Genomic DNA, 20,848 nt, shown 5'->3' with positions numbered 1-20,848 from the left:
ACAGTCAGTAAATATCAGACTCAAGCTTTGTCTAGTTCCATCTCCAACAACAACTGGAACCCAGTAAGAAGGCACAGATAACAGTATTTGCTTTCCAAAACAAATAACTGGGGTCAAGGAACAAAAAAAATGCACAAAACCAACAACAAATTCAAACTAAGATTTTCTCTACTTCCTCATCATCAACAATATTAGGGGATTCTCTTTCCATTTAGTCAACCTTTGTCTTCAGTGGATTTGTATGTTTCAGACAGGAATTAAATTAATTTTTTTGATGCATATGGAAGAACACAGCCAAATTCACTGTGCAACAAGCATAAAAAGCAAGAAATGGGAAAACAACTAAGCCAGTGGATAAACCCTGGAGAAAGCTGGTCCATAGAGGGAGGCACCACGGCAGGCGTTATTTTCAGAGCAAACACACACATCTATTGCTGCTGTGATACCAGACCAGAAAGACTGCAAAGTCCTATTCCTCTCAAGAGAGGGCAATGATTTTTGGGCCCAATGAGGAGTTTAGGATTACGTTACCACAGAAAAAACAAGCCAAAGCCTTTTTTTATCAGTATTCCCCTTTTATTCTTCTTCCCTTTATTGCAGGGCTGTGTTTTCTGGCTTCCCAGGAGGGAAGGAGAAAGAGGAGTTCCAAAATCCAATTCCCAAATAAAATTCGTGCTTAAACCTCAGATGTTCTTATTGAAAAAAGCATTAACATAGAGAAAAGCATGAGTTGTCCCTTTTTGTCTTTGCCTTCAAATGTTCATGCAACACCCAGCACAACGACAGACAAAAAGGAGTTTCTGGGTGCACAAATCAAAAGGACTGTTAAAGGATGACATATGACATTGCCAATATGCTGAGGGCTGCCCTTCCTCTGCTTCCCCCATCGTTAGAACTTTCTCAGCAACATCAATGAAAGCAGGTGGGTCAGTGCTGAACAATTTCAAAACCCTTAATATAAGTCTGAACGAAAATACAGAAATAGACAATGATGATTAAACACAGTTTATACTCAGCCCACTGCAACCAGTAGTCGTATAACCACCTTACTTTTAGGAAGAGTCCAAGGTCTAAAATTACATAAACTTTTAATAAAAGACAACATGAAACTAGAAAAGGGGGTGGAGAGGACTTCTGCTCAGGATGGGGTCTTTAGCCCTGAGCAGGAGTACTTTCAGAAGACCCACCTGAGTCGTTACCACGTGTTCTCCATAGTGCTGCATCACCTTCCCTTTGAGAACCACCTGTAGCTGATCCAGAGATAACAAGGGTAGAGCACTGCCCAGCAACCGGTAGCACATGTAACTGAGTGGAAACAAAGAAGATTTCCTCAGGTAGAGGCACAGCAGAAAAGCCACGTGCAAGGGTACGACAGAGAAGAAGCAGTGGAGCAGGCGACATGGAGCACACAGGAAGGCAGAAGTCTAAAATTCATGGATCCTGTGTTCAAAAATCTTACTGCCCAAAGCATTTCCTCTGACCAGGATAGCTGCTAAGACCTCTCCCCATAGCAGATCCTCTGCTGTCTAGAAACAGATGAGTCCTCACCAGCAGTTCCTTCTTTGATCCACTTTCTGGATCTCTTCTCCCCAGATATTTATTTCCATGAGCCTAATAAAAACTTACTTAGGTTTTGACTATGCAAATTTACTTAGTTTTGACAGCAACTTGCTGTCAAATTTAATCAGAATTGCCCTATGGGCTCAGGAGTTATTAGATGGACAGCACTAGTCTCATTTCTGCAGGAAATCAGGCTAAAAAAGCAACACTGCTGAGCATATGAAGGTTATTTTCAGACTTAACCAAGCCAAGTAAAACAAGACTCAACTGCTATAGATTTAAGACACCTCTATGCCCAACAAGGTGCATCACCTTTACGCGCTGTCCTAGTTAAATTTAACCCCAAATTTGTTATATATCACAATTTTAAGAGAAATCTTACTAACTCCTAGATTTAGGATCCCAATAGTTTCTCATTAATACCTAAATAACCAAAAGCAAGAGTTCTCACATTGTTCATGAGAAACCATGTGCTCCATCCTACCCCAGGGCAGGAGCAGAAGGACTGGGGCAAGAAATAAAAGGATAATATGGAAAACAACAAACCACGTATGTTAAAACAAACCTCGTAGGTCCCGATTTCTCCTTCAATAGCCCATCCTCTACACCTTCTTTCCAGAACAGTTCAAAGGCACCTTCTTTCAGTGAAACTTGTAGCAAATCAAATGCTACACTGGGCAATTTCTTTTCCTTCTTCTCAGACTTGGCAACACTTTGCAGAAGCTCTACAAGTCTAGAAGAAGAAAGAAAATAATGCGAGAGATCTGGCCTGGAAGGGGACTGCTGAAGGCCAAATTCATCCTGCTGAAGGACGCTGAACATTTCCTGAGCACTGCAGGCTGCGCCTCTTGGGAGAAATGAGAGCGCTGTAATTTGGGAACCTGCATAACAGTTAGCGCCTAACCCTTAACAGCACTTGCAGCGGCAAATACAGGGAGGTATCAGAATGAAAGCCACATTTCTTTCACTGCTAGCCAAGAGACCAAGAATGTTGCATTTAACGCTTCTTATTTAAGAACTTACCTGGGAATATTTTGCTCATTTACAACAGTAGATGAGCCAAACAGCTTCTTCAGATTTCGAGGCTTCAGAACACCGGGGAACTTCTGCATGCCCACGAGCAAAAGGTGCAGGTTATCTGGAGATGTGAAGGCTGAAGCGAGGTCACTTTGCAAGATGCCAAACAGGACCTCCTCAAACACAGTTTCAGGAACCTAGACAGGAATGAAGGTGAGAGCATATGAGAAGCATCTGAGGACATTTTACTAACTTGCTGTGTAGTATATTAAAATACCTGCATTGTAGGGCATTTTAGTAAAAGTTTGTAGTGTTCTCAAAACTTTAGATAGAGTCTTTATGGCAAAAATAAATAATGGATGTGTCCAGTAGTGCCATATAGTCCCCAGGTGCTTAACCACGTGCAGTAGAACAACACGTCGTCATCAGACAGCAATTCTGGTCAACTGACTCCAGCTGTCATTGTTCTCTTGCTGTCTGACTGCTCCTGTCTGTACAACCGTTCAGCCCAGGGAGGAAGAAACACTCTTGTATTAGCTTTTAATTACATTTCCCAAAAATAAGTTACTTGTTTCAATAGGATTTGCTGGTAAACAACTGTGTTCAATGGCTTTAGAGAAAACTAGATCCAACACTTTCACCAATAAAATAAGAAACACACCAAAACTGCTTAATTTTTATTTTTTAAAGACTGGATTCAAAATACATTTAAACCTAATATCAAGGCTAAATGACCCAGAACACTTTCATATAAAACATTATTTAATTTTGATTTAATGCCATTAGTCTTCACACCTACAAACAATATCCACCAAAAAGAAAAGAAATAAACTCTCTTCTTTTACTGCATACTCAGAGTTCCTTTACTCCATGTCCCTACATCCTTTCACTCCCAACAGCCCAAAATTCAACCTTAGGCCCAGGTTCAGTGCACAAAAAAGAGTGTTTGCTGTCCAGAGTCTTCAGCATACTTCTATTCAAAAGAGCACAGGGTTTAATGTACCACCCAAGCAAGTAAACAGGGAAAAAAACAGACTATGGATTTATCCGTGATAAAATCAGACTAAGCTAAACCAGAGCATCCTTCCCCGAATAAAAGCATCTGCCCACAGACAATATAGAAAACAGCTCCCACAGTTTAAACTCAACTCTTCCACATACACCCCCTTTTAACTATGAGCAAACTAAGGAAAAAGCAGTCCCCAAAGAAAAGTCCTCCCTCCTCCAACCCACAACGTTCTGTGGCCGCACCTCAGAGACGATGTCAATAAGAGTTTTGCGTGGGAGATCTCTGAGGTGTGTTTGGTGATGTACCAGCTGCTGCAGAAGCTGGATGCTCTCCAGCAGAGCTTTCCGGTCCTAGAAAGGAAAGATAAACCAAAAACAGAGGACATATATCAAAGATTAAGCTGAAGGCTCAGGTAATAATCCACCCTAGAGACCCTTAATTAAGTCTACTTGTAGTAAGAAATCTACACAATTCCTTCCTAAGAGGCCACTCAGCTTTCCACAAAACAGTGTTCTTTGGCTGTATATGACAAGAGATCCCTTCCTTCCACAAGAGGTAGGAACCTCCTGTACTATCTGATACAGTTCCTATGTTCTAAAGAGGAAAGGCACAAAAAGCCTAGGGATAATGCAAAAGAAATGAACCAAACTTGATGCTTCAAGTGCCATCTCATCCACTAGCCAACGACCCAGCCTTTCTCTCTAGATCCTCTCTTCACTTCAGACAGCCCCAGAACCAGTAATGACAAACAACAACGGTAATGTTACCTTAATAAGCCGGCCAGATTGAAATAGAGCCACAACTCCAAAAAAGTTTCCAAAAGCAGCATTTTTCACAAGTTTCTGAAAAGAGAAAGAAAAAAAAAAGGGGTTAAAAATCCACCCCACCGAGCGGTTAGATTTCATGTTCAGCTATAGCTCTGATCAGTGGAACAAGACTGCTGGAAGATCTAGTCTTGAACACCCTGACTTATGAAGATAACACACTGAAAAGCAACCCCCTACATGATGTTTAAGAACTATCCTGGATTATCTTTCTGTCACATAGACGAATCTCAGCTAAAACAGGGCCAGATGACAATGTCACCAACTTCCAGTTTTTACAAACATCTCCATTATTTCACTATGGTCATTTGCCTTAGCAAGAAACCCAAAACTATACTGTACAGGCACCAAGCCTTCAAAGAAGAGAGAATGGTTTATTTAAACTAGCTGTTGGCTATCGCTGCTATAAGCCGACTCACCTTTTTCCCCTTTTCCAGGTTGTGTTTTTCTTTTATCTGTTCCAGGACACTGCACATTGGAATTTCCTCAAAAGCTTGTAAAACCTGAGGAGATGGATGGAATAGCTCAGTTTGCAGTTCTTCCATTTTATGAAGTTTTATCGAGTTCAGCCAAAACAGAGCTGAACAGTTGTTCAGCATAGCAGCAGATGTGCTGCTTTATTAGGCCAGAATAGAGACAACTAGAGCAGTAGATGTGTCAGAATAGGAACTAGAGTAGACATAAATATACCTGCTGGCATTCTTTTTTTTTTTTTTCCCTGTACATGACTTAGCAGGATTATTAATGATAACATTTTGCTGCAAATGCACGACCCTGTAACAGAAGCAATGAAACTTCATCAGGCAAAGCCTGATGTAAGTGGGAAGAATACAGGCTCTTCTGCATTATCAGCTTCTGAGGTGAGATGAGGTCAGATCCCACTGGTGATCCCAATTGCTGGGACTCTTTGCTGTGTTATAGACTCAAACAGCAGGGAGACAAAAAAACCCCAAACTTTGAAGTGTGCATTAAAAGGTTGCCTTTTCCAATCTCCCACAAAAACAGCCCAACACCAGGAGGAAGTCAATTTTTAAGAAGTCACAACAGTTCTAAATGCAGTATATTTGAAAATGTGGTCAAAGTTTGCAAATTAAGGATGGTTCTTGAAGTAGGACTGAATTCTGCAGCACGAGTGTGATATTGGTATAGCTTATATCTTTGTAAGTGCTTCTAAAAGAGACTAGCACCATTTAAAACTGCACAGCTTTCCTATGCTCACTGCAAGAGCCTTCTCTGCCATCTGCACGCAGAAGCTGCCAGAGAAGCTGCAGGAGCCTTCCAGCCTCCTTACAAGCAGCAAAGCGGGACCCCAGGAACTGACAGGGGTTGGTGAGGGGCCGCAGAGCGCTCTGCTCTGCTCTGGAAAATACTGACCTGCGCCAGGGCCAAGCTGAAGCCAGGACGGGCGGCCTGGCGGGTGGCTCCCAGTCCTTCCACCAGACGCTTGAGAGCGTACTTCAGCTCATCGTCCTGAAAAACAGACCTCCAGCTCTGGCGGTGCTCATGCTCCTCCGAACCCCGCGGGGCTGCCGGGCTCCCCCCACGGCAAGCCCTGCCGGCGCCCTGCCGTGCCCCTGCCCGAACCCGCAGCCCCTCCGGCCGCCCCGGCCCCATCCCACCTCACCTTCCTGCCCTCCCGCAGGTGCCGCAGGAGGTTCTCGGTGGCCGCCAGCCGCACCTCCCGCTCCGGGCTGGCGATGTCCCAGAAAAAGTCGAGGAAGACGCGGCCCTGCCGCAGCACCCCGTGGGGGTCGGCCACCACGCCGGCGCCCGTGCCCTCCATCTCCGCCATGCCGCCACACATGGGGCTGCCGCCGTCCGCCGCCCGGCCCGCCTCTTCCGGGGCAGCAGGGCCCGGTCGGGGACGGGCTCGTCAGCCCCGACGGACTGCGGCTTTCCCCGTCCCCTCAGCCCCGCGAGTTCTCCGCTACGCCACGGGTCTGCCAGCCCCGCGATTTCTCCTCAGCGCCATGGCTTCCCCTCAGCCCCGTGGTCCCTTCAGGGTCGCGGCTTCTCCTCAGCGCCATGGCTTCCCCTCAGCCCCGTCGTCGTCCCTTCAGGGTCGCGGTTTCTCCTCAGCCCCGTGATTTCTCCTCAGGGCTGCAGCTTCTCCTCAGCGCTGCGCTCCCTCAGGGCTGCGGCTTCTCATCAGCCTCGGGCTCTCCTCAGCGCCACGACTTCTCCTCAGCCCCACGCTCCCCTCAGGGTCACAGCTGCTCAGCCCTGCACTCCCCTCATCAGCCTCAGGCTCCCCTCAGCCCCTCGCTCCTTCAGCACTGCAGCTTCTCACCGCCGTGGCTTCTCATCAGCCTCGGGCTCTCCTCAGCGCCATGGCTTCTCCTCAGCCCCGTGCTTCCTCAGGGTCACAGCTTCTCAGCGCCACAGGCCTATCACCCTCGCCAGGCTGTGGCCTCTCCTGTCCCCCCAGCCCCATGATTTCTCCTCAGCCCCACATCCTTCGGCGCTGTGGCTGCCCCTCAGTGCCATGGCTTCTCCTCCCCCTCAGCACCATGGCTTCTCCTCATCCCCACACTCCCTCAGGATGGCAGCTTTTCATCAGTGCCATGGTTTCTCATCAGCCCCACATCCTTCAGCGCTGTGGCTGCCCCATAGTGCCATGGCTTCTCCTCAGGGCCATGCTCCCTCAGCACTGTGGCTTCTCCTTATCCCCACACTCCCTCAGGATGGCGGCTTCTCATCAGTGCCATGGTTTCTCATCAGCTCTGCACTCCCCTCAGCAGCCCATGCTCCCTCAGGGCTGCAGCTTCTCCTCAGCGCCATGGTTCCCCCTGAGACCCGCACTCCCTCAGCACCATGGCTTCTCCTCATGCCCACACTCCCTCAGGACGGTGGCTTCTCATCAGTGCCACAGTTTCTCATCAGCCCTGCCTCCCCTCAGTAGCCCATGCTCCTTCAGTGCCACGGCTTCTCCTCAGCGCCATGCTCCCTCAGGGCTGCGGCTTCTCCTCAGACCCAGGCTCCCCTCCGCAGCCTGAGGCTCTCCTCATCCCAGTGGCTTCTCCTCAGCCCTGTGCTCCCTCAGTGCCATATTTCCCCTCCCCGTCACCCATGCTCCAGCCAGGGGAAGGTCAGAGGGACACTGAGGCGTATTGGCACAACTGGCTGTCATATGAGAATCTGTACGTCTTGTGGTTTTATTATAAAGCCTGAAATAAACGGCCTAGAAAAAGGTAACAAATCAGTTCCACAAATCGGCCTGTTGTCTTTATTCACAGTAAAATACAGCGTTATTCTCCAGCGGTTATGCAAAAATTGTGCCGGTTTGCTGCCTGCCTTCCAGACTCCTCTCCCGCCAGCCGCAGGAGCGCAGAGAACAAGCGTAACGCCCGCAGCACCAGCCACCTCTGCCTCTGATCGTACCCGCAGCGACCCCAAGGCGATGTGGGGACAGAGACGAACGCACCGGGCCGGCTACAGCACGCTTCAAGCCAGAGGCCTCGGCTCGTGTCACCAATAACCGCCCGGCCCGACCCCACAGCCCCTACTGGGGGCTGGCCCGGCCCGGCCGGCGCCTGTGACGGCGGCGGGGGAGCGACCAGACGCCGGGCCTTCCCGACAGGCAGTAGCGCGGACAGCCCCGGCGGGACGTGGAGCTGGAGACAGGCACCGCCAAGGGCAGCCCTGGCCCGGGCTCCGCCGTATATAAGCGGCGCGGGGTCCTGCGGGCGCGGTCCTGTCACGCTCGCACGGGGAGGAGGCTGAGGTGGCGATGGCGGATTTTGATCCTTACGACGATCGGGCCTACAGCAGCTTCGGCGGCGGCCGGGGGTGAGCGCGGCTCTGCGGACAGCACCGGGGCCTGGGGAGTGTTAAGGGCTCCCCCGGGGCGGAGAGGGAAGGAGGGAGTGGCGGCCCGAGCCCCCCCGGCCGGGCGAGGAGGGGGCGCGGCCGCGCAGGGCCTAGCCTGCCCCTTTCCCTGTGGAGATGGCGGGCGGGCATGGCGGGGGGGCGGGCGCAGAAAGGGACGTGGGGACGCTGCCTCTAGGAACCTTTCGGGCCCGTCGTGCCTCGTCGCCTCCCCTTCTCTAGGGGACGGGGGTTAGGCCGGCGCGGCGCGTTTCCCTCCGGCCTTCGTGGGCACGCTTTGTGAGGCGAGGAGGAGGTTGTGGTGTCCCGGGAGGGGGAAGCGGCCGTCCCCTGGCTACATAGAGCGAGTGCCGCAACGTTTAGGGCCTGGAGGCTTGGGAGCGTCGGGAAGGGGAGGGAGGAGAAGGAGGGTGTCGCTGTGTTCCCGCCGGCCCGGAGGCGACTGCAGAGAGGGAGAGTTAGGGAGGTGCTGGGCCAGCGGCAAGGTAGGCCGTGAGGAGCTCCTGCAGGGACAGATCGGGAGATGCGAGGAGGGAGCTTCCTGTGAAAGACTGTAGGGAAGCGAGAAGCCCCTGTTCGGGCGGGACGAGCTCGGCACGGCGAGGTGCCCCTGGGAGCGGGAGGCATTGTGATGCCTGCAGCGGGGAGTGGGCGGGAGGGCTTTGTGGTGCCTCCGGCCGAGGAAGGCTGTGAGCCGCCGTCCTGCGTTATCCGCGGCTCCGGGTGCTGACTCCAAATCCCTGATCCTTAGGAATAAGGCTTGTCTCATCTCAGTCTCTTTGCTGGAGAATACATATGGGGGAGGAGCTTCAAAAACAATAACCAGCAATTATGATGTTTGTCTTAAATCAGGTTCGGAAGATGCAGTTAGCAATTGACTTTTTTGAAAGTTGGTCCTATACAAGTTTGTGAGTGTGCTAAAATAAAATAGTAGGCATAAACCTATAAAATAAACTGATTTTGTGAATAAATCTTAAGGAGTGAAACAAGAACTTGCAGTTCTGTTATTTTTTAAAATTCTGTAACAAATAACCTTGACAGCAGCCTAAAGTGGCACTTGACACACATAGTAAGTTCAGTTGTTACTATTCAGTCTGCCTTAGTCAATGTAGGCGCTTTCTATGAAGTAACAAAATCAAAGTTAGAATGTTACTTTCATATTCAGATTTCTTTAACAGAGTACTTAAAGTTTCTCTCAGGCAAGATGTGTATCCTTGTTTTGGTGAAGTAAAGGTGTCTTGCTGATTAGTAGATGCCTTTGCAGGTGACAAAATGTACCTATTCTGAATTAGCTGTAGTTTTAAGCCTCAAATGCTGCTAATAGAGTGCAATTCCTACTTGCATTTAATTTATCACCATTACTAGTATGTTACTAACAGCTAAATCACAATTCCAGACCTTAACAGGTCTTTGTATGAAGTCTTGTAATATATGTAGTGTAATGAAAACATGACTGTTCTTCTTGAAGGTTCTGATTAAAGAATCTCATGTTAACTTAAAGTGACTCCTACTCATTTTTTAGGTTCTCTAGGACTGTAAAAATAGTGTAAACCCAGTTGAGATCTAATAGTTTTTGTGAAAGTTGCATTTTGCATAACCTTTGGTCTGTATAGAGAGTGAGCATAGGATTTGAGTGTGACAGAAAACAGTAGCGCCCCACAAGTTCTAACGTATGTAAGTTATATACATATATATCTTTCTCGTACTCTTCAGAATTATGGTGAAGAGCAACAGAATATGGCTGTGGTGTGACAAGACAGGGGATTTTGCTAGTGCACTAGTAATGTGCTGATAAAGAGCTGAAGCATAATACTATGGTATGCAAAAGTCACTTTATTCCAGGTGCAAATTCCAGGTGCTGCTCACCTTAATAACAGGCGGCTTACTAGAAAAGCCTTTTGGTAAGTGTTTTGGTGCCCAAAACTTAACCAAAAAAATAACTATGCTTAAATGTACTGAGGCCTGGCTGAAACTCTATAAACATCTGTAGAGCTTCTCAAAGTTGAAAGAAACGGAGTATTTAGCACTTCTGACTTACTGGTAGGCTGTTTATTTAGGTGTGACTTTATGCACTGGGCTTAATGCTGGGCACTTTACTCAAAGGTTAAGATTAATCTGCTGAAGCGCTGTATAAGTGAAAATGGAGGGTTAGTCCTTATCCTCCTGGCATTTTGGATCCTGTGTCTTACCAATTTAGTGTTAATAAATGTCTCCTAATTTTTAGACTTGGGTAAGCTTTTTGTTGAAGACATCTAATGCCTACTTGTAGAGATGTACTGGATTGCTTGAATAAATTGGGTATATATTTAGGAGTTGTGGTCTTAGAGGGTCTCGACAAAACTTGCATCCTGCTGAGCCTTGTGTTGCCTCGGGTAAAGCACTAATGTTGTAATCCAGTTGGGCTGTTGTCTCCGTGCTGAGGGAAAAGATAAATACTGAGCTATTGTTTTAATCCTTAGTGAAAGGCTATTAAACTCAAATGTTGGCTTTCAAAATATTCTTTGTTTTAAACTTTTGACAGATCTTGTTTTCTGGAGAGAGCAACTTAACCTTCTAAAAGAGTAACTTCAAAATGATAGTTTGTTGTTCTTTCACCCCAATATGGCATTACAGTGTCATTTAACTCAGTCCACCAAAAAGCAAGTCTAACGATAGGGATGTTTGCATCTGCATTTGCTAGAACCAAGCTTTCCTCTTTAGTTTTCTGCGTTGGTTTTCTGAAAAAGAAATTAAATTATTGTGTTTCAGATTCCCACATTAAGATGACATAATTATTACCTAATTGTGTCTGAGCGAAAGTTACACTGAGTGGGAAACACAGATATTCATTTAACACTTTGGTGTGACCCAGTTCACGTAGTTTAGAGATGTTTTTAATTATAGTTGACTTTTGTCCTATTTTGTTACAAATGAGAGCATCATCTTTCAATCTCATTGTTTGGTTGCTGAAGTCAGCCTTTTTATTTATTCCCCCTCACATGCTGTTTCAGTGTTGAAAAACTGTAGGGAAGTGTTTAAACATTTCTTTTTGTGTTGCTATACCTGGATTCTATAGGAGACTTAGTTTGGAACCTACTTATTGGCCTTTCCTGTTCTTCAAATGGAAGCTAAAATACTAAATATATAGTTATATATTTGGTAACTGAGGCTCAAATTCAAAAAGAATACTTCATTTTCTGCCTTCATATCAGTAGGGATTGCACAATAGGACATGGATTTCCACACAGGCACTCTGTAAAGTTCTTATGTGCTATGATAGAAACTAGGTTTGTCTGTAGCACGAAAAATTCTTTTGGGGATTGCTAACTTGAGGGTGTGGTTTCAGAAGCAGCTCAAATTGATCTGAGTGGAGGTTGCTGTTGAAAGCTGTAGTGCAGGGCCTCGCTTTCATTCTCCTTCCTGAGTTGGCACGAGTGCTCTTTGCAGCTGTCCAGATCACCTTGTTGATCTGGCTGAGAATTCAACTTTAGGGTGAGTTTCTAGGTGAATTAGCTTACTGAGCTGGATGACTGGCAGCCCAAGAAACCTGGTGAGAATGTGTAGAAGGAAAGAATGCTCCTTCTAAACTCAGTTGAAGTAATTTTGATGTTCTATAAGAACAAAAAACCTAAGATTTTTGGCTGCAAATTAAATATTATGGTATTTTAGTAGCTGTTTGTAAGACCATAGATGAGAATTAAGGACAAGGGCATGGAACTGATTCTACATATTATGGAATTCTTTAGAAGAGCAAGTCAGCTTTCTTGGAGTTCCTCCTTAAAACTTAGTCTTGTTACTAAAGCTAATTCTGCTATACATGCAGAGCACCTAACTATAGCAGCTTTAGTTCTCCACTATGTTTTGGACTCTGCCTTGTTAATGAGACAAAGGCATATGAGGAATATTGTCAAAAAATGCTAAAATATGAACCTGGGTGGACACTAATTAAAGATATGTAGGTTGTGATTCAAGTACATTTAGCAGCATGCTGATAGTGTTGGTGACAAATGACTCCTGCACAGAGCTGCTACCATAAAAAGGCACAAATGACAGGCTTACCTAGGAAGAGTTAAGGAATCCTATTCAAGATTTCTGCATTATCTGGTTCATAAGTAATAAAATATTTATTCTGGAATGAAAAAAAAAAAGGCAGACAAGCATATTGCTTGCCCAATGGATTTTCTGGCTGCATGTAACCAGCGAGAATAAAAAGAAATAATAAAATGATTTGACCTTCTGTATTTTAGGTAGGACTGTGCAGAATTCTAATTAGTCCATGCCACACTAGCAAATCCTGGTTTGGTACAGTTTGTGTTCTACCATGCTTTTAAATGCACAGTGAGTCTCCGGGAAATGGAGCAGACAGTGAAATTAAGATGTTGAAGAGAATATGGGCAGAGTATTAGCTAGGTGTCTCAGGTGAAAGTCAGAGATTGTTTAGGTGGGGAAAATGGTGTCATAACAGTGACATCCTCTGAGTGACAGTGGCATCCTGTAGCCTAGAAGTCCAGGAGTTATAACTTAAGGTTGCCTTGTGCCCACAGTACAAATCTTGCTCTCTGTAAAGGAGATCAAAATTAGCTTTAGAAGATTAGGCTCTACAGGAAATTAACACACAGATGTGTTACATCAATACAGTAAAGAATTTAGCTTGTACAGTCTAGTTTTTCAGCAACTGATGTCAGTAACCTTAACTGAGACTGAGAGGAAAGATAGAAAAAGACAACCTTGTTTACCTCAGTCTGTAATTCATGAGACACAAAGGAAGAAGTAAACATCCAAATAGCACTGAAATTGGTTTCTCTGCCTTAGAACACCTTGTTTAACCAGGTTTTTTATTTTGTGTTCAACTCAAAGCATTCCAGTCCAGATATCTGACAGTTATGGCAAGAGATTCAGTTAGGAGAAGATGTTTTTAAGATAAATGCTGCTGAAATAATTTAGATGATTGTGGAGTGGATGTTGATAATATACTGTTTAGTTAAAAGCATTGGATCCAGCTTAATTTCAGGATAAGCTGACAAGTATTTCTTCATTGCTATATATCAATCTTAAAATCTGTTCTAGGATGTGTGTTTCAAGAAGTAATGTTTTTGAGTAGGGGACAGTAGAGATCACTTTATGTTGCTTTTTGTAATGGATTGTGGGATGAGAAAGCTCATTCATCACTTTGTTACTGAGTTCACCTGTAATGTATTTATACATATTGTTCATTTTGTTTTCCTACTGAAATACTGCATCAGATAATACTAGAAAGGAGTTGGCCAACAGTGGAGGTGGTAGGTACAGGAAAAGGAATAGAAAGAACTAACCAAAGGTGTGGAAAAATCCACTTCCAAGAAGTCAAACAGCACCTGAGCAGTGCTATATACTCTGTTACTGGCTGTGTTGGGAGTCCAGTTCCAGAGACAGTGTGCTTTTTTTTTCCAACAGGTCTCGTGGGGGCGGCCTTGGTTCCCGCAAACAGAAAGAGCTGCCGACAGAACCCCCTTTCACAGCATATGTGGGAAATCTACCCTTCAACACCGTTCAAGGAGACATAGATGCCATCTTCAAGGATCTCAGTGTAAGGAGTGTACGACTAGTCAGAGACAAGGAAACAGACAAATTTAAAGGTGAGCGTTCAGGGTTGTTCTGGTTGTAGATGGCTAACCAATAGGAGAAAATTAGGTACTTCTAGTGTCACTTTAATGGGGGATTTCAGTTGCTACTCTAAAGTGCAGTTAGTTTGTTGATCTGCGTTTGGTTTTTATGTTGACTTATGCAGGTTTCTCATTCACCAACAAATAAACATCTCCTTTGAATGAGATTCACTGTTACTTCCATCATCTTAAGGCACAGACTAACCTGAGTGACAAGAGTCAATATTTGCCCTGCCATAAAAGCACTTTCTCAAACCTTGTTTGTTTTGTGTGAATTAGTACAAAGCTGAAGTGTCTGACCCACTTAAGATTCACGTTAGGTGTTGAGTACTTAAACAATCTTCCTGTAGTTCAGGGGACTCCCTTTTGCTTTAACTCTGTCTTTTTTTAGTAGACAGGGAAAAAGCAAGTAGATAAGCCATTCAGATAATTGTTCTAGAGGATGCAAATCTAATTTCCGTTGGAACTGTCCAGTAGAAAGGTAGTATATTTGTAAGTTGCTTTTGGGTAGGGGAAAGGCTTAATTCAGATAACAGAGGGTCTTAGAAAAGGAATAGATTCACTAAAAGATACGATGACACAAAATCAGACGCGATGACACAAAAATAAAGTACCTCAAGCAGGTACTTGAGCTTCTTGTTTAAGAATACTAGTAACCAAAAGTCAATATTCAGCTAAATAACTGTCTGAAGGCATAGATCAAATCTAATCTGTAATGAGAACCGTATAAGTCCCTGTACAGGGATTTAATGAGTCTCTAGGGATTTGCATAGTGCCCATACAGAGTCCTATTTCAGGATTTGTCCCCATCATTATTAGGCATAGGTAAATGCACTCATCATTGATGATGTTTGGTGTCTGAGTTGTGTGTCTTGCACTTATCGTACTGTAGCTCATGTTTGAAAGAGAAGGGAGGCTATTAGCAGATATGCAGGAAGAGTAGCTTCTTACAGAGGCGTTTTAAAGTGCTGGTATTAACTTGTGAGGTTCTTCTTTTAGGATTTTGTTACGTAGAGTTCGATGAAGTGGAGTCACTCAAGGAAGCTCTTACGTATGATGGTGCAGTAAGTATATTGCAATTAATTTGTGAAATAAAAAGATAAGCACAAGTCTCAAACTTCTTGGCAGCCCATATGGTACATTCTGAAGAGATTCTCCCCTTTATTTCACAGCTTTTGGGTGATCGATCACTCCGAGTGGACATAGCAGAAGGCAGAAAACAGGATAAAGGTGGCTTTGGCTTCAGAAAAGGTGGCGGGCCCGATGACAGAGGTGACTTGTGTTTTTCTGAATAGCTTCTTAAATGTAATGGTTGTAGTTATGACTTCTGGTGCTAACTAATGCTAAGACAAGGCATGCAAGTAAATGTGAAGATTATGTAGGAAGGAGAAATTTTATATGTATGTACACATTTCTAACCTAGCTGCTGCCGCTCCTGAAACGTCTGGAATAGATGCGCTTTGTGTCCAAAGGCTGAACACATTGTCACTCCTGGCCCAGGAAGTGAGACCAATACCCTTAGTAATGTGTGGCGTCTTGCAGAGGACAATCATAAGCCCAACAGTCTGATCTGCTACTATTTTATTATGATGTAAGAAAAGTGAGTAAGCTGAGTAAGCACAAGTGGACAAAATACTTACTTTGGACCGTTGATCTCCTGTTCCAGTGTAAAACAGGCTTTAAAGTTAAAGCTTAATTGAACTAGACTCACTAAAGGTTGCCATTGAATGTGTATTAGAGAAACTTTTCTGACCACTTATTCTTGGTTAACTTAAGCTGACCTTTTGTTCCTTTGCAATGGAACAGGGTAGTACTGAAATGAAGGGATTTTCCAGCAGCATGACTTTGGATGTGGAAGGACTGAAACTATGGTTTGGTATCCCCTTGATCAGTCTTTCCCACAGCTTCAGACCTGAACACAATTGTGGCTTTTTTCCTAGGAATGGGAGGAGGTCCCCGAGAATCCAGAGGAGGTGGATGGGATTCCAGAGATGACTTCAATTCTGGTATCAGTATTAACACTTATACAGAAAGGCAGCCTAAAAGGCGCAGAAATGTTCTCATTTTCATGTCAGCTACATTTTGTCCCCATTACTGTTTTGATTGAATCTGCTGTATGCCAACTTTGGATATCCGACAGCTGCAGTGGGATTCTTCCAAGGGGAATCATCCATTGCCTTATAACAGAGGAAGGAGTCTTGATTGTAATGTTATGAAATAATCCTAAATGACAGAATACTTGGTCTATGGTATCTAGGTTTAAGCATTTCTCAAACATGAGGCAAAGTACATTTCTGAATAGTAGCAGAAACAGACGGATCCTGTGGAAAAACTGATATTGTATTCTTTCAGAGCAGAGGCTTTCACCTTCTTAAGGAGATGTGACATCATTATATGTGTATCCTGAAGCAACTGACTTCTCCAAAGATGTGTTAGTGTTCCAAAGCTCTTTAAAATGCAAAATGTTCCTAAACTTTTAGACCTATTACAGTAATGCAAGTTGCAGCAAATGACTGAGCTTGCAGAATGGAAGGTAGTGATGGAGCCACTGAGTTTGCTCTTCACTTCCTGTCAGTTTCTAGCTATTAGAATCCAGGGTGACATTAACACAATTGCTTTTGTCCTCTGAAATCGTGGGTTTGGTCCATTTTCTGATGGGGAGATGTTGGCAAGTGCAACTTTGCAATGTCTGGTCTCTGCGTGAGTGGAATGGACAAAGTCGAAGGAGCGGTAACAAAGTGTGCCCTTGCCACTAGCATGGCACTGAAGCACGGTGCTGGAGAGAGGAAGCTTGCTACAGCGCTGCGCTTAACCTGCCTTCGTAGCTAAGCATTCTGGTGTCATAGCTTTGTACTTTTTTTGGCAGCTTCTTCAAATGCGGATGCATTTCGGCTTGTTAGATGTTGGATGAGTGATTTGTGAGCCAAAAATTCAGCATTTAAGTCTTAGTTGCTACAGAAGCTTTTCTTCTCAGGTTGTACAACCTTGCTCTGGATCAAGTCTTTAAAGATGGTTGTTTGGCACTCAAGTAAGGGACAATTCTGCAACTCTGCCAAATACTGAAGTGGAACAAAAATGGGAGCAAGACAACTTTCTCTTCCAGGCAGCTTCTGAAAAACTGAGTATATTCCCCTTAGGTGTGTTCTTAGCCTGAAATATCCTCCTCCCATTGACTGCAGATGATGGGTGCTTGGAGAGGTACTGTAGGATAGTCATTGGTACAGAATGGAACTCTGGCCAGTGACAGACAGTTCTTGATTATTTGATTCATAGAACCAATGTAGTCAGTTTCATATTTAAAGTCTGAAGGGTTTTTTCCCCAGCTCTTCAATTAGTCTAGTAAATGACTAGTCAGTTTATAGTACAACTAAAAGCCTCGCCGTTTTGCTCTGTTTTTCAAAGGCTTTGAAATATACAGTCCTTATAAAACACTACTCCCTAGCTATTTTCCTATTTGCTCTGCTCCTGCAGATTGCATGCTGAGACTGTAGCCAGTGTGATCTTCTGACTAGAGAAGTACTCTGGGTACTTCTAGTGTTGTCTCTGAATTCAGCTAATGGTGTTCGCAGTCTGAAGTTGCAGCTGAAGCTCTTATTTTAAGCTCACTTGATGACCCACTCTCCAGTAAGCCTCTAGGTGGATAAAGTGGTTTCTGAACTTGGCACAATACACTTGGTTTCAAATGGAATTTGTGTGACCCTTCTAGAACGTGTTAGAGATCCGCGAAGCAATCTGTCTACAGACAAAGGCTCTTGGTGCATCGTCTTGGACTGACACCAGTGACTTGCAAGGTTTTCCAGTCACCCACATAAACCTAGATTTAAAGTATCACAAAATACGCTCTTTAAATTCACTGTCTTCCGTCTTCAGGATTCAAAGATGATGACTTCTTGGGAGGCCGGGGTAGAGGAACCCGCCCTGGAGACCGGCGACCACCAGGTGCCTCAATGGGAAGTGGTGGCACTGGTCGCTTCAGAGATGGGCCTCCCCTTCGTGGATCTTCCATGGACTTCAGAGAGCCAACAGAAGGTGAACTCTTTATATCTTCTATAATTCGGCCTTCCTTCATGAAGGAACATTCCTTTCTTTGTCAGGTTAAAGCTACTACCCTTGACAGACAGGTCTTAAAACCTTGATGTTTTTTCTTTCAGAGGAAAGAGCACAGCGACCCCGACTTCAGCTCAAACCTCGAACAGTTGCTACTCCCCTCAATCAAGTAGCCAACCCAAACTCTGCTATCTTCGGTGGAGCCAAGCCCCGAGAGGAAGTAGTAAAAGAGCACGACTGAGTTTGGGGTTGAGAGGGAATGGGGAGGCGGGAGAAAAAGCAAGACAGTACAGAGTGACTAGCTCTGCTGGAATGTCAACCCTGCAGTTTACCATTCCTGCCATCTGGCATTTGTCCTATTTGAAACAGAAAACACAGAGCTTGTGAATGCATGTCAGCTGTTAACAAGTGGTTTTTAGTACGTTCTTGGCTTTGCTGTATCTAGTGCCTGCTTTGTGCTGAGTTCCCCTCTTCTGTTTCCTTCCAAGCGGCGCAGTTGCCAGTAGATAAGGCAGTGTAGCTGCTTCCACGAGTGTGGAGGTCTCTGGACAAAGGTGCTGCTTCAACTTCTTCCTTTCTGGGTTTGTTTTACTTTAGAAGCACAGGTTAGACTTAGTTATTGCCCTGTATTGTTTCCTTTTACTTCCTCAGTGCTCCTCTTCTGACCTGCATGTCTCGTTCTGTATTGCTGTGGCTCTGAAGAGGAAAACTGGAGGGTCCAGATGAGTTGAACAGAGGAATTTCCAGTTCTAACCAAGTAGTGAAATACCATTGATGACAATTGATGATAGCTACTGTACACAGCAGAGCCCCTTATGAAACTAAGGGGGGAAAGCTGCCCTTTCACACAGGTTACCAGGAAGGATCAATTTAATAGATGCAAGTAAAATAGGCTGACGAGCAGCCTGGTGAGTAGGTGGTGGAATCAGTACTGATAAAGCCTCTGCCAGCAGACTCTGGTGGCTGGCTGGTGACTTCAGAATGGTATGGTGCTGCACTTCTGAGCTCAAGGTTAGTGCTGCAAAAATGTGCCTGTTTGAGCACAACTGCTCACTGGCTCTTTCTGCTTACATATATTTTTTTGGGGTTTTACATGTTTGGTAAATTTTTAAAGTTTCTACAAATAAAATTGACTTTTTTATTTTTGTTTAAGGAGTGTATGCTTTACCATGCAGTATGTAATCACCTTTATCCCCTGTATTTCTTTGCCCAGTGGTGTACAGTTTTAAGACCTCTGCTTTCAGAATACTTTGAGCAGATCGGAAATCGTTCTGCTTATAGATTCTCTTCATGTAGAAGTTTGGGTAAAAAAGCATCTCTTAATTGCTGCATCTCTCTTTGCTTGAAATATTTCTTGCCAGTGTTGTGAGGAAGGGGAGGGGGAGCCTGGAGCAAAAGGAGAGAGGTCCTTAATGTTTAAAACCAAAAGCTGGGTCTGTAACACTGAAGTGTGGGTATATCCAATGCATGAGAAGATCCTGGGCCCCTAATTCTCGTGCTGAGAGCTCTCAGATCACACCGCCAGCACCCGGAGCGCTTGCCAGAGGAGTTTGAAAGCGTGGCTGCTTGGCTGCCAGCAGCGTCACTGCTAGTAGTGAATCCCTTCCCTGAAGTTCCCTTTGTAATGTCAGAGTCCCAGCAATTTACAGAACCGCTCTTTCCTTCCTTCTGCCTGTCACTTAATCTGCTTCTGAGATAAGAACCATTTGTCTAACACTAATACTTAATTTAAGACAGACATGCATTTGTGTGGTTGTATTCCAAACCAATAATTGACCTATTGACATCTTCAATGTGGAAAAGATTTTTAAGAACAAATTCCCATATGAAAAAAAACTCACCTCTAGTCAAGAGTTGACTTTTAAATGTCAAAACAAAAAAAAAAAAAGGAAAAGAAGAGAATTCCAAACACTTAACACATTCTGCTTCATAACAAAATAAATTTATGGATATGGTATTTTGTGAATGATCTTTTAAATAAAAGAAAACATTAAGTAATATTTAACATTGGTCTTTATTTGAGTCTGCTATAGCATGTTCTCCCTCCCTCCCCCGCTTCAGTTTTCAAACATTGTGTTAATTCGGAAATTTGCTTCCTTGTATTTTCTGGGGAAGCTGTACCAGACCCATTCCTATACAAATAACAGGGTGGGAGGAGGAAAAAATAAAGGGGAGGAATCGAATCTGAACAAGTGCTGGAACGGGCAGGACACAGTGAAGTCAAAATGGTGGTTTTGCAGGACTAAAAAAATTGTGTCCTTCGCATTGGAGTAGTGACCAGATGTGCAGTCTCTGTGGTGAGACAGTGAACAGATCAGCTTGGTGGTGTCTTGCCCGGTTTCCCACTAGATATAACTGTTGTTGAGGCTGTTGCCCTGTGCTTTGAAGCGTGTGGGTGCTGCAGGGGCAGTTAAAAGAGGAAGAGCCCTGTTTTTATTGAGGAAACGAGCTCTGACCTTCCTGCTGGTTTTACTGCTTTCCATAGCATGAAGGGGTGGGAAGTGTTCCTGCCTCCCGCTCTCTCTAAACCTGCTCCGATGGAGCAGAGAATCCAAACCCTGCTCTGGAGCTGCTTTTTGGAGCAGGGTGTGTGTCCTCCACAGACAGTCCCCTGAATGGTGTGTAGGGACAGGGCTGGCTGTGTGGGGACACTGCCCTTCAGCTGCTGCGACAGGGCATGCTCACAGCTGGTCTGTCAGACCTCCTGGCGGGGGAAGCAATAATTCCATCACTCCGCGTGGAGGGAAGATAACTGCTGTGAGAAAGACAGAGAGATGCACAACGGCTCATCTCATTCCTATAGATATTTTTCTCTATCTGCTAATATTTGTTTGGTCCAGAGTTTCCCACTAGTGAATGCAGCCTAATCTCAATATCTTAATTTTTTTTAAGTTCTTTGTAATGCAGTGATGAATTGCCTGGTTTCTTCGGAGCATTCTGCG

At 44.8% G+C, this 20,848-nt stretch overlaps 2 protein-coding genes across 4 annotated transcripts in view; one reads left to right on the top strand and one right to left on the bottom strand.

Moving 5' to 3' along the window:
* Window positions 1–6,202, bottom strand: part of MYBBP1A (MYB binding protein 1a) — a 62,516-nt gene extending 56,314 nt beyond the window's left edge. The window contains exons 1-8 of the mRNA XM_074160664.1: window positions 6,035–6,202; window positions 5,785–5,880; window positions 4,830–4,913; window positions 4,354–4,428; window positions 3,829–3,936; window positions 2,584–2,774; window positions 2,126–2,293; window positions 1,188–1,305 (exon numbers count right to left, since the gene is read on the bottom strand). Coding sequence (XP_074016765.1) covers window positions 1,188–1,305; window positions 2,126–2,293; window positions 2,584–2,774; window positions 3,829–3,936; window positions 4,354–4,428; window positions 4,830–4,913; window positions 5,785–5,880; window positions 6,035–6,202 — 1,008 coding nt within the window. The remainder of the gene's footprint in view (window positions 1–1,187; window positions 1,306–2,125; window positions 2,294–2,583; window positions 2,775–3,828; window positions 3,937–4,353; window positions 4,429–4,829; window positions 4,914–5,784; window positions 5,881–6,034) is intronic.
* A 1,898-nt stretch (window positions 6,203–8,100) lies between these two features.
* On the top strand, window positions 8,101–19,909 carry EIF4H (eukaryotic translation initiation factor 4H). Of its 3 annotated transcripts, none has more exons than XM_074160485.1 (7): window positions 8,107–8,199; window positions 13,651–13,832; window positions 14,859–14,923; window positions 15,032–15,131; window positions 15,800–15,865; window positions 17,730–17,888; window positions 18,011–19,909. In XM_074160485.1, exons 1-7 carry the CDS (start codon window positions 8,141–8,143, stop codon window positions 18,145–18,147), a joined length of 768 nt encoding a protein of 255 aa, XP_074016586.1. In that variant the 5' UTR covers window positions 8,107–8,140; the 3' UTR covers window positions 18,148–19,909. The 3 variants fall into 3 exon arrangements, with proteins under 3 accessions (XP_074016588.1, XP_074016586.1, XP_074016587.1); XM_074160486.1 differs by having other exon boundaries at window positions 8,141–8,199; window positions 15,800–15,871; window positions 17,739–17,888; XM_074160487.1 differs by lacking the exon at window positions 15,800–15,865 and having other exon boundaries at window positions 8,101–8,199.
* The last annotated feature ends 939 nt before the right edge of the window (window positions 19,910–20,848 follow it).

Source organism: Numenius arquata, chromosome 18 (assembly GCF_964106895.1).
Source record: "Numenius arquata chromosome 18, bNumArq3.hap1.1, whole genome shotgun sequence".
Lineage (NCBI taxonomy): Eukaryota > Metazoa > Chordata > Aves > Charadriiformes > Scolopacidae > Numenius > Numenius arquata.
This window is presented reverse-complemented; position numbering and strand designations above follow the sequence as displayed.